A 12,184-nucleotide genomic window follows, 5' to 3' on the forward strand; every position below is an offset into this window, starting at 1 on the left:
GAGAGAAAAGAAATTTTGAAAACAAAATAAAAATAAAATAAAATAAAATCCCACTATATCTATTCTAACCTCCCACTAACCACCAAATCCCACTAACTCATAACTCCCTCAAAATTTTAGCTCTACCGAAACTCTATCAGACAATCGAGCAAAATTAACACCCCCACTCACGCAAGAATTCAAACATAAGACCTCCAACACACTAACTTCTTACCACTCTAACCAACAAGCTCATTCTGATATGAGTTTACCGAAGATAGAATATAACCCAATCTACCAAGGATAAGGTTAGGATTAGAAAAATGACAAAATTTGCAAATATGAGACTTGAACCCAAGACCTCATACACACCCCAAACTACTTAACCACTGAAGCAGATACATATTCATGTCAAGTATTTAGAAAAACATAAATTAATTAAGCGGGGCGTTACAACTCCACAATAGTGAAATTCATAACCCAATTAACGGTAAATGATATCCTCTCATCGGCATTATATGATAGATGAAAAGTAATGTGGTCACGGGTCATTTATCTTAGTGATAAATGATTTAATTACTATTTGTTAATAATTGACTTTTCATGAAAGAAGATACAATGGCTACCATGAGATATAATAGATCATTATAGGAAACAAATTTATTCCAAAAAAATTAACTATATCCAACGAGGGTAACACACTTATGACAAATTCATTGGGCGAACACTTGATAAGTATTTTTCGTAATACTATATAATAAAGAAGAACTCAATCATGATACTTTAGTATAATGACTTCATGAAACACCTACACTAGTGTATTTTTAAAAAAAGAAATTAGTGTAAATTTGTTTGGATAAACTACACCAATTATCCCTAAACTTTGTTTAAAATTACATTTCTATTACCAAACTTTCAAAAGTTATATGATAGTCACTAACGTTATCAAATTATTACATTTTCACTTGACTGTTAACTTCTAACATCACACCTTAATTCAAATGGTTAATAACTAATTTGTTTACTGAGTTATAGTTAAAAAATTATTTTGATATTTTTAAAATTTCTTAACAATAAACAATTTAAAAATCTTAGACTAAAAATTATTAGAAAATCTAAAAAAATAATTAAAAATCATATTTCTTTAAAAAAAGTTTAAATATGTATAAATCTAAAAAAATTCTTAAAATTTAAACTAACATTTCTTGCAAATTTTTATTATATAAAAAATCTTAAAATTTTCATACTAAATTTCATTTGTTTTTCACTGTTGATGAATACATTCAATCACATGTACTTCATGATATTTTACCAAGAAGTTGTTCTGAAAATATTATTATTTTTATTTTAACTCAAAGTCCTAAAAGCCCTAACAAAATACATCTTAATGTAAGATTCAGATTTAATTATTAGACTGGTTGTTTTTGCTTGAGTTTTCAAGAAACCAAATCTAAGCTTGCAACAATGCTTTCATTCTTCATAATCCTAAAAATTTCAACCATCAACGGCTTATCTGTAGGATTTTCCTGATAATTATGAAAAAAAGATTAACAAAATTAAGAAAGAAGATGGCAAGAGAGAGAGCAAAATGTTTGTTTGGGTTCTTTGGTAAACCCATCATTTCTTTTTTGTAACTCCATTTACTAAATTGATTAGGTATTTGACTAACTTTCAATTTTGGATTTTTTAAATTTATAATACAAAGTGCTCTTATTATTTGTCTTCTTCTTCTTCTCCATACCCATCATTTTTTCTCTCAAATTTCAAGTCAAGATTTTACTTTCAACTATAAATAAAACATATATTCGTTATTTTTAATGATGTGGGAAGAGTGGAGCGGACGCATGAAAAAAGAGAACAGGAAAAAAGCAAAGAAAGATGCAAATAAAAAGAGTGTAAGACAACAAACCAAATGAAAAAAATGAGTAGGATCAAAGTGAATGGATCTTCTTCTTCTTCTTCTTCTTCTTCTTCTTTTTGTGAAAGTTCAAAAACTTTTATTTTTGATGAGATTGGATTTGGATAATTTAGCTACAAAATTCTTGGTTTTTCCTTGCTGCAATTGATTTTTATATGATTTTTTTATTTATTTTAAAGATTTTTTTAAAAAAATTTACAATTATTGTTAAAAAATTTTAAAATGTCAAAATAATTTTTTAACTATAGCTTAGGGACAAAATTAGCTATTAACCCTTTTAATTAAGGTGCAACATTACTTTTTTAAAGGAAGTTAACAGCCGAATGACAAAAAATGTAACAATTTGATAACGTTAGTAATTATTATGTAACTTTTGAAAGTTGAATGACCAAAATGTAATTTTAAATAAAATTAAGGGAAATGGATGTAGTTTACCCAAAAAAATTCGAACAGAGGCGATTTTGTAAACACGTGAAAGATTTGGACAATTCTCGTGAAATCATAAGGCACAATGATTGGTACATTAATGTTTTGTGATATCATTCCACCGCAAATAAATATGTTGATCACCTCTTTCTATCCACCACCCTTCCCAGACATCAGTTCTCTCTTACTGTGATTTTACTAATGACCCATCTCATTCTTGTTTTGGTGGCAGTTTTTTGCATCCTTCTCTTCAAATTTGCATACAACACCATATGGATCCCTTTCAGAATCCAAAACCATTTCAAGAAGCAAGGAGTAACCGGTCCCGGCTACCGTCCCATCTTCGGAAACATGCCTGAGATCCGCCGTCTGTTCGAAGAAGCAATGTCGAAGCCATCTCCACTTCACGACGGCGACCACGATGTCCTCCCGCGGGTGGCTCCGTTCTACCACAAGTGGTCCAACATATATGGGAAACCGTTTTTGTATTGGTCTGGTTCACAACCCAGGCTAGCAATATCTGACCCGGATCTGATCAAGGAGATCACCATGAACACAGGAGGTGGCTCATTTGATAAAACCGGGTTCGATCCTAAGGGCAAGATTCTCTTCGGACAGGGACTTATTGCTTTGTTTGGTCAACAATGGACACTTCACAGGAGGATCTTAAACCGTCCCTTTCGCATGGAAAGAGTCAAGGTAAAATCAAACAGAATTCAACCTGAATAATGATATTTGGTAATCCACTTGATTTATATATAAAAGATTATGGGTAAAAAATATGAAATAATAGATATATGGGTTATTACTCACATTGTTTTTTGTTTATTTTATAAGCACTTGTAAAAAATTATTACTTGTTTTTTTAATATATTTTTATATTTTTATACAAAAGTCTAAAAAACTCTACTTACAATATACCAAATATTTTTCTTAAAATATTTATGAAAAATTAATTTAGGTAAAGTTTGGTAATTGAAATTCCTTTTTAGATTTCAAAATTTTAACTTTGAAATTTATTATTTATGAAGTCATTATTTCGAAATTAAAGGTGAATGTATTAAGGAAGCCCATATACTTAGGGGCAAATTGTGTTTCGGTATTTCTATTGAAAAAAAATAGGTAAAATAGTTTTTATACATTTTGAAACGTGCAAATTAGCTTATTCATTAAATTTATCTGTTAAATGGTTATGTGAAACGTTAAATCCAAGTTGAAAATTATTTTTTATGGAAAAATTATTATTATTTAATTTAGTTACTAAACTTTTTAAAATTAAATATTTTAGTCCTTCTAAGTTGATGTGGGTTTTTGTTATTGGTCTAGTAACAAATTAAACCTCTAATATTTACAAGTTCTATTAATTTGATCTTAAATATAAAAAAATCAACAAATTTAACCCTTAATGTTTACAAAAGGTCATTTAGTTCTAATTTTAAAAAGTTAAACTCTTAATATTTATAATATTTATCAATTTGATCGTAAGTCTAAAATATATATAAAAAATATTTTTAATCTTTATAACTAACCGACTAAGGCATACGAGATATTAAAATAATAATAATAAAAAGATTACCCTCTATTTTAAGTTATTTGTAGATGAGATAATGTACAGTGGCAGTAGTAAAAATGAAAGTGTTTTGGACAGGAGTGTTGGTTACCGGATATAGTGGCGGAGACATGTAAAATGCTGGAGAAATGGGAAGAAAGAAGAGCAGGGAGAGATGAATTCGAAATGGAAGTGTTTAAACAACTTCATGACCTCTCAGCTGATATTATATCAAGAACAGCATTCGGAACCTTTTCTGAACAAGGAAAACAGATCTTTTTGTTACAAGAACAGCAAATGCAGTTTTTCTCTCTCGCAGTCGAAAGCCTAAATATCCCAGGCTTGAGGTAGTGGTGATAACCCTCTTCATTTTTCTTTTAAAATATACCCCTATCTAACACATCATCCCTACCAGGTTTTTGCCTACTAAAAATAGCAGAGAGATGTGGAGAGTCTGGAGACTAGATAAGGAAACTAATGAATCAATTCGAGCACTGATCCGAGCAAACAATGAAACAAGAGAAGAATCTTCAAGTTTCCTTAGTCTGTTGATGGGTTCGGATGAAGAAGAGAGGCTGGGAGAGGAGGAAATAATAGGGGAATTCAAGACATTTTACTTCGCAGGAAAAGAGACAGCGGCCAATGCATTAGCCTGGGCGCTTCTGCTTTTGGGTTTGAATCCAGAATGGCAAGATAAGGCAAGAGAAGAAGTGATTCGTGTCCTGGGTAGCAATAAGGTTCCGGCTGCAGAGAATTTGAAGGACTTGAAGATTGTAAGTTAACTCCTCTCTTAATAACCATAATCATATATTTAGCACTTAATGTTTATCTTTTCTTTCAATATTCTTTTTTTTTCTAAATTTGGTCCTAACTTTTCAAAAAAAAATTCATATAGTTTTTTTAACGGAAATAATTCAAAAGTTATAAAAATTAAAAAATTAAAATTAAAATTAAAAAAATATAAAAAGAATAAAAATTTAAAAAAATAGCATGATATATATATGGATTATCGTGCAAACTGTTATCTTTAAAATTTTAACATCTTAGTATTCTTATTAAAAAAAAACACTTCGACTCTTTTCAAAAGTTTAATGGTTAAATTTGATTCTTTTTTTTAACATTCAAGGTCAAATATAGCTCAAAAAAGGAAATAAAGCCAAATTGTCAAAAGATATAAATATTAAGGGCTAAATTTGATATGATGTCCTCATAATATTTACAGCATTTCACAGCTAGATACGGTATTTTAAATTAGTCCCTCTAAAAAGTTATAAATCAATATAATGACTTTAACATTTCAAAATTCAGTCCTAACTCTTAATACAAAATTTGATTAGCTCATTATAGTATTTGGTTGGGAAGGTGTGGATTGATCCAAAGATTACTATCAGGTGAAGTGTATTAAAAATTAAAAGAAGAATAGCAATTAAGAGAATTTCATTTAAATTATACTTGTATTCACAAAAGCAAAGCCCAAAACATAATAAAAAAGGTAAACTACATTAATAGTCATCCAACTATTAATATTTTTTTTTGTCATTCAACAATAAAAATTACAATATAATACTCAACTATTCGATTTTGTGTTTTTTGATTACCAATGGACTAACGATGACAACTTTTAAAATTGGCATAATAGCAACTTTAACTCACTACATTTATAAATTATGTTAATTTAGTTTTGGTTCTATAAAAAATTAACTGATAAATTTTATCTTTTTTGGATGTTTCCATTTTTTGTATATTTTCAATTAAATTTAGCTGATAAATTTATTTTTTTAGCTTTTTTGATGAAAGGGTAACAAAGAAAAGCAAAATTGCAAAAATATCAAATTACATCAAGTGTAAATATTGATGGTTAGATTTTTTAGAATTAAGATTAAATTAACACAATATATAAATTTTGAGAGTTAAAGTTGCTATCATGCCAATTTTAAAAACTACTATTGTTAGTAAGGTGGTGACCAAAAAGACAAAATCAAATAGTTGGGTGACCACTAGTGGAATTTATCTAATAAAAACCCCATTTTCATTAAAAAATTCAAAAAAAAATCGAATTTAATGTTTTTAATTGTTATTCTTTTTCAATTTTGAACTTGCCAGTCTAATTGGATATTTTATCCACTGCATTAGTGAATGTTGGATAGTTGTAAGAATGATGAGAGATGACCCCTAATTCATTTTCATTCCATCAACAAAATCCATATTACAACAGGTAAACATGATAATAGATGAAACACTCCGGCTCTACCCACCAATAGTGATGTTGATGAGGAAAGCATACAAAGATGTGAAGTTAGGGAACATCTACATTCCCGCTGGTACAGAGCTTTATTTGGCACTGGCTGCCGTTCATCATGACACCCACATATGGGGAAACGATGCTCACAAATTTAATCCTGACAGATTTAAAGAGTCTCGGAAGCATTTGGCATCGTTTATTCCATATGGTTTGGGCCCTAGATTTTGTGTGGGACAGACTTTAGCCACCATTGAGATGAAAACCATCCTGGCTATGATTATCCGGCAATATTCTCTAGCGGTGTCGCCCACATACGTTCATGCCCCCAAGCTACTCATCTCCCTGGAGCCTCAGTATGGCGTACAGTTACTCTTAACAAGAACAACTTTATGATGCTTTTCAAGCCCACTTCATGGATGCTTAGTAAAATAAGTGAATTTTCTCTCTTTATATTATTATAACTCAATATCCCTTCTACCTATTGTTGTTGTCCAGAGGATGATGAATCAACATATGGATTGAAATTATGCCTACGAATGTATCCCCAGATTACTGGTATAATAATGACTTATTTGGTTAGCCCTTCATTTAATTTTTCCTCTATTTTAGCTCTTAAGCTGTCATTGTATATCAAATTATCCTCAATGGATAGAAAAATTAACATTTGTTAACTTTGCTGACGTGGTACCAATGTGATAATCTATGTTTATGCCACGTTAGCAATTAATTAATTTTTAAAAATTAAAAATTATTTATTTGTTGACGTGTGGCAATCACGTGTATGTCGTCACGTCAATAAAATTGACAAATGTTAACTTTTCCATCCATTTTGAGTGATTTGACAAACAACGTAAGTTTAAACGACTAAATATATAAAAAATTAAATGAATAGCTAAAATGATTTTTTTATAAAATGGTGGGTCAAATAAGTCATTATACTTTTTAACTTTCAATCATCTTTTTTTTTTTGCTACTAAAATAATATTTGGACGATTGTCGGCAAAGGGAAGATATGCTTTTCTCAAAGGCATAATGACTTATTTGGCCTTCTAATTTTATAAAAAAAAAATCATTTTAGCGCTCATTTTATTTTCACTTTTTTTAGCCCTTAAATTTATATTTTTTTTCAAACCAACCCAAAATTAATAGAAAGTTAACATTTTTTAACTTTTGTTACGTTGCATACATGTGGATGACACATCAACATTTAATTCATTCTTTAAAATTTTAAAAATTTAAAAAAATTATAAAACTACTTTTAAAAATTAGAAATCACTAAAAAATTTTAAATTATAAAAAATATAAAAATATTTTTTAAAATTAAAAATAATTAAATGATGATGTGTCATCTACGTGGCAATCCATGTGTATGCCACATTAACAAAGTTAACATACGTTAACTTTTTCATTTATTTTAGAGTGATTTGACAAAAAATATAAGTTTAAGAGCTAAAAAAGTGAAAAATTAAATGAAAGGTTAAAATAACTTTTTTTTTTGTAAAGTTGGAGAGCCAAAAATCATTATCCTTTTTCATTAGAGAAAATGTATCCAATAAATAAATAATTAAATCTAACAATGGAAAAAAAAGTTGATAAGTTTTGATGAAATAAGATATTGATGGATAGAAATAAAGATAGGTTGAGATTTTTGCTTAAAGGCTTATTATTTTATTCACAAAGTGAAAAAAAAAAACTTGATGTAGGAATTTTTTTTAATTATTTAATTATTATTTTATTATATCTTAAAAATAAATGACATTAACTCAAACCCATTTGTGAATTTTTTTTTATTTCACTACTAATGTAGAGGATAATAATCCATAATTAAATAAGAACATGAAGAAAAGATTTTTTTTTCCTTTACTTCTTTTATAAATTGTTTTATGAAAATGTTATAATTGTAAAAAATCAGTATAATTAATTTGTTTATCCAAATAAAAATTGTTAAAATTATTTAACTTTACTTTCTTTTATTATTTTTAACTAGTTCTTTTTTTTTACCTTTATCTTTCATTAATTTTAACTAATTTTTTTTACTCGTGTGATGCACAGGCTGATTGTATGAATTAATTAAAATATTTTTAATAAAATTTTATAAAAATATATAATAACATAAATTGTTTCTTTCATTAATTTGGATATATAATATTAAAATTATTTAAAATATAAATTTGTATATTCATAAAAAAAAGTCAAGAGTATTATTGCAACATGAAATAAATAAAAGTTTATAATTTAAATAAACAAAGGTGATATTATATTTATTTCATAAATTCATAAATTTGATTGATTGATTTGATTTAAATAAAATAAAGATGAAAATAAATGAAAAGTGAATATATATTAAATAATTAAATCTGATTTATTTAATTAAAGTAAATGTAAAAAAAAATTAAAAAGGGATTTTAAATATGAATCAATTATTTTTTTTGTCTCGGTTGAGTCCAATTCGAATTTCAATTAAATAATGTTTTAAAATACTTTATTTAAATTTAATTATAAAAATAATTTTTAAAAAATATATTTATTTATTGGTATCTTTTCATGTCTGTTTTACGATTCATATTCAAGATTTGTGGTTGTCCCTTCTAACAATGTTGTATCTAAAGTTCAAATCAGTATCTCCCATTGTGAGTGCAATGTGTATTATCATTTCACTCAATGCTTGTTGGTAAAATATATTTTATTATTTTGATTTTGTAAATAATTGAAAATGAACCAAAGATTACGTCATTATTTTGTTCTTAGCTAAAATTAGAAAAAGTAATATATTTGTTTGTTTTAAAAAATATCAATGGTAAGATACATTGGATTTCTAAGGGGAGACATCGAACTTTAGAGACGACATTGTTAGAAGAGGCAACTACAAACCCTAAATATGAACGGTAAAATAAATATGGATAATACAAAAAAATTAATATTTATTTTTATTAAAAAAAATTAACTAAAAACTCAAAGTTTCCATATATATGACAGTTTTCATATATGCTTGTGTTACTTCTTTTATATATGTGTGTATGTATGTATGCATACTAGTTTGCATATTCGTGCAATGCATAACATGTAAATAGGTGACAAATGTCTTAGAATTAGGCTTGCTCATGGGCTAAACTATTTGTCTAGGCTCAAAAGTCCTTCCAAAATTGAGAGGGTTTGGACAAAAATACGAAACTCGAAAAATACATTTGTGTAAAATTTAAGGCCCGTTTTTTATATGGGTCGGGCCTTAGGCAATATTTTTTTTCGAGCCCGGCCTAAATATATTATATTAATTATATATGTTAAATAATAATTATATATATTTAGATTTATATTAAGGGTCCGTTTGTTTACATATAAAATGTTTTATGAAGAATATTTTCTGCATTTTTCTGTGTTTGTTTTATAAAAAACAGCTTAGTCAACGGAAAATGATTTATAGGTCAACGTAAAATAAGTCATTTTACAAATAAAACGACTTACCCTTTTGAAAAGCATAAGTCATTTTCCGGAAAAAAAGCTTATCTATAAATAATTTTATTTTTACATAAAAATTAACTTTTTAAATCAAGCTTAATATTACTAAATTTATAATTAATTTTATTTTTATTTTATTTTTTAAAAATATTAAAATATTAATATAAAATAATATATTTTTCAATATTATTAAACATACATATTTAATTATTTATATCTAGTCATATAATAAATTATTTTAATAAATTATTTAATATTTCAATTTTATTTTAATAATAAATTTTAAAATTAATAATTTTAAATAATATTCTTCACATATTATTGAAAATATTGAATATTAATATTTTAATAATAAATATTTATTACAATTATAAATATATTAATAAAAAATATTTTGTAATATAATAGTTAAAATATGCCACAAGTCTATGTACTCTTCACAAATTTGTAATTTAGACTCTGTATTTTTTTTTCAAGAATTTAGTCCCTCTACTTTTTAGATTTAAAAATCACGTCCAATTGTTGACATCGTTAATTTTTTTGTCAATTTTGTTAATTTCACATTTTAAATAAAAAATATTCATTTGGTAGTCATGTAACTAAAAAATAACATTGTAATGAACCTAAATTTAACAAAATATTTTTAATATATGCAAAAATAATGTAAAATATAAAATAAACTCAATTAAACAATGAAAAGATAAAAAAAATCTCAAATGCATGTTTGTTTCATTGAAAACAACTTTTATGAAATGTTTTTAAGAAATCAGCCAAACAACATAAAATATTTTATACAAATTCATCCAAACACCATAAAATATTAGCTTTTCTAAAAAAAGTAAGTCAGTTTCCAGATATCATTTTCTAGAAGCCATTTTCAGTGAAACAAACGGAACCTAAATCACTAACCCAATAACAATTAAACTCATTACCCAAAAGGCCAAAACCTAAAAAAAGAAAAAACAAACTTATGCAACTAAATAACCCAACCTAAAATATAAAATTTTAAAAATTATATTTAATACAATAAAATATTTATTATATTTATGGTAATGTATTTAATATAAATACTTTTACAGGAAACAAATTTACCTATGGTTAATGAGCATCAATACACTTATACATCTTTTTACAAGAAACTATGGAAGCCTTGACTTGCCAAAGAAGCTTAAAATTACAAATTGGTGGATATTCCGCAATTATATTCCTAATTTCTACAATCTTTATAATAGACGGTTGGTGGGCTTATCGGTTTGTCCAAGATGCTCAAATGGTCCAAAAAGCCTTGAACACACGTTCTAAGATTATCCCATAGCAGTAGAAATCTGGTATAAGCTAAATATACAATGGTCGCATGAGATATCAAATTCTCTTTTTCAAGACTGGCTAGCCTATATTTTCTCTACTTCTAATCACATTTGCAGGTTAATGGTATGTACTCTTTGGTTCTTATGGTCAACGGGAAATAAAATGATTCATGATAGAATAAACCAACAACCTCATGAGATAATTAACAAGGTATATGCTTACATAAAGGAACTAGATGCTCTAAAAGTGAAATGACCTGGTAGCAGGGTTGAATAAAAAAGATGGAGGCCTCCAGAAAAATCTTCAATAAAAATTAACTATGAAGCGACTTTCCAACAACATTCCCTGAAATCATGTTCTAGGATAGTCATAAGAAATCAAAGAGGTAATGTCCTTGAGTTAACAACAATCACTAACAATTACATACATACCTACTGTGTTTGTCACGGAGGCCTTTGCATGTCTCCAGGCAGTTCATCTGCGCTTAGATCTGGGCTCTAGGAGGTTGTGATTGAAGGCGATGCCCTTACAGTGGTAAAGAAGCTTCAGGCAAATAGAAGAGACAGATCGATTGTTAGTGTATATAGTGAAGATTCAAAATCCTTGTGTTGAACTTCAGAAAATGTGTGTTTAAGCATGCACCACGACTGGGCAATGAAGTGGCACATCTTTTGGCTACAAAAGGCTTAATGTGGGAGTGGAATATTTATCTGCTTGGGGGGTGCTAGATTTTGCAGCGGATGCAGTGGAAAAGGATTGCCGGAAGGTAGATCCAACAGATGAACCCTAGGTTTCTCAGGTGTGGTAGGTCGACATAAGCTTTGTTAGGTTGATAAGTCACAAGAGGGGGATGTATTAGCTTTTAAAAATTTGTGGAAGCTAGAAAGAAAATATAGAACAAATGAACATAATGATTTAGAATGGTTGGACCCCAACTGCCTACTCTAATACCTTAGCTTTCCACGACTAAAGATTTTCTCAAATTCACTAATTTGTCTAACCTTTGAGGACAAAGTTTAACCTTACAACTCCCTTAAGGTTTCTACCCAAACCTTAAGATAAAACCCTCTCAAAGAGTAATATAAATAAGTAAACAAAGAATTAATCCTTACAAGATTGAATTTTTTGCAAATTTAGCACAAATGAAATAATAAAACACTTGAGCTGAATAAACAACAATGATAGCTCACAAGTGTGTACAATAAAAGTATGAAAACTTTAAGTACGAAGGTTGATTGATTGAATTTTTTTCTTTGGTAATCTCTCTTGTTGTTGTAGACCCTTTGGAGGCTGGTATTTATACCCT

General features: G+C 27.6%; 1 protein-coding gene and 1 long non-coding RNA gene across 2 annotated transcripts; one reads left to right on the plus strand and one right to left on the minus strand.

The window, feature by feature from the left end:
* Positions 1 to 2,451: 2,451 nt before the first annotated feature.
* LOC107921208 (cytochrome P450 734A1) lies at positions 2,452 to 6,701 on the plus strand. Its single transcript, XM_016851089.2, has 4 exons — positions 2,452 to 3,022; positions 3,972 to 4,219; positions 4,288 to 4,645; positions 6,088 to 6,701. Exons 1-4 carry the CDS (start codon positions 2,525 to 2,527, stop codon positions 6,505 to 6,507), a joined length of 1,524 nt encoding a protein of 507 aa, XP_016706578.1. The 5' UTR covers positions 2,452 to 2,524; the 3' UTR covers positions 6,508 to 6,701.
* A 4,352-nt stretch (positions 6,702 to 11,053) lies between these two features.
* LOC121213920 (uncharacterized) lies at positions 11,054 to 11,721 on the minus strand. The gene is made up of 2 exons (XR_005909433.1): positions 11,310 to 11,721; positions 11,054 to 11,223 (listed from the first exon to the last, which is right to left on the minus strand). It is a non-coding gene; the product is annotated as an uncharacterized lncRNA (long non-coding RNA).
* Between the last annotated feature and the right edge of the window lie 463 nt (positions 11,722 to 12,184).

This window comes from Gossypium hirsutum, chromosome D01, assembly GCF_007990345.1.
Source record: "Gossypium hirsutum isolate 1008001.06 chromosome D01, Gossypium_hirsutum_v2.1, whole genome shotgun sequence".
Classification (NCBI taxonomy): Eukaryota; Viridiplantae; Streptophyta; class Magnoliopsida; order Malvales; family Malvaceae; genus Gossypium; species Gossypium hirsutum.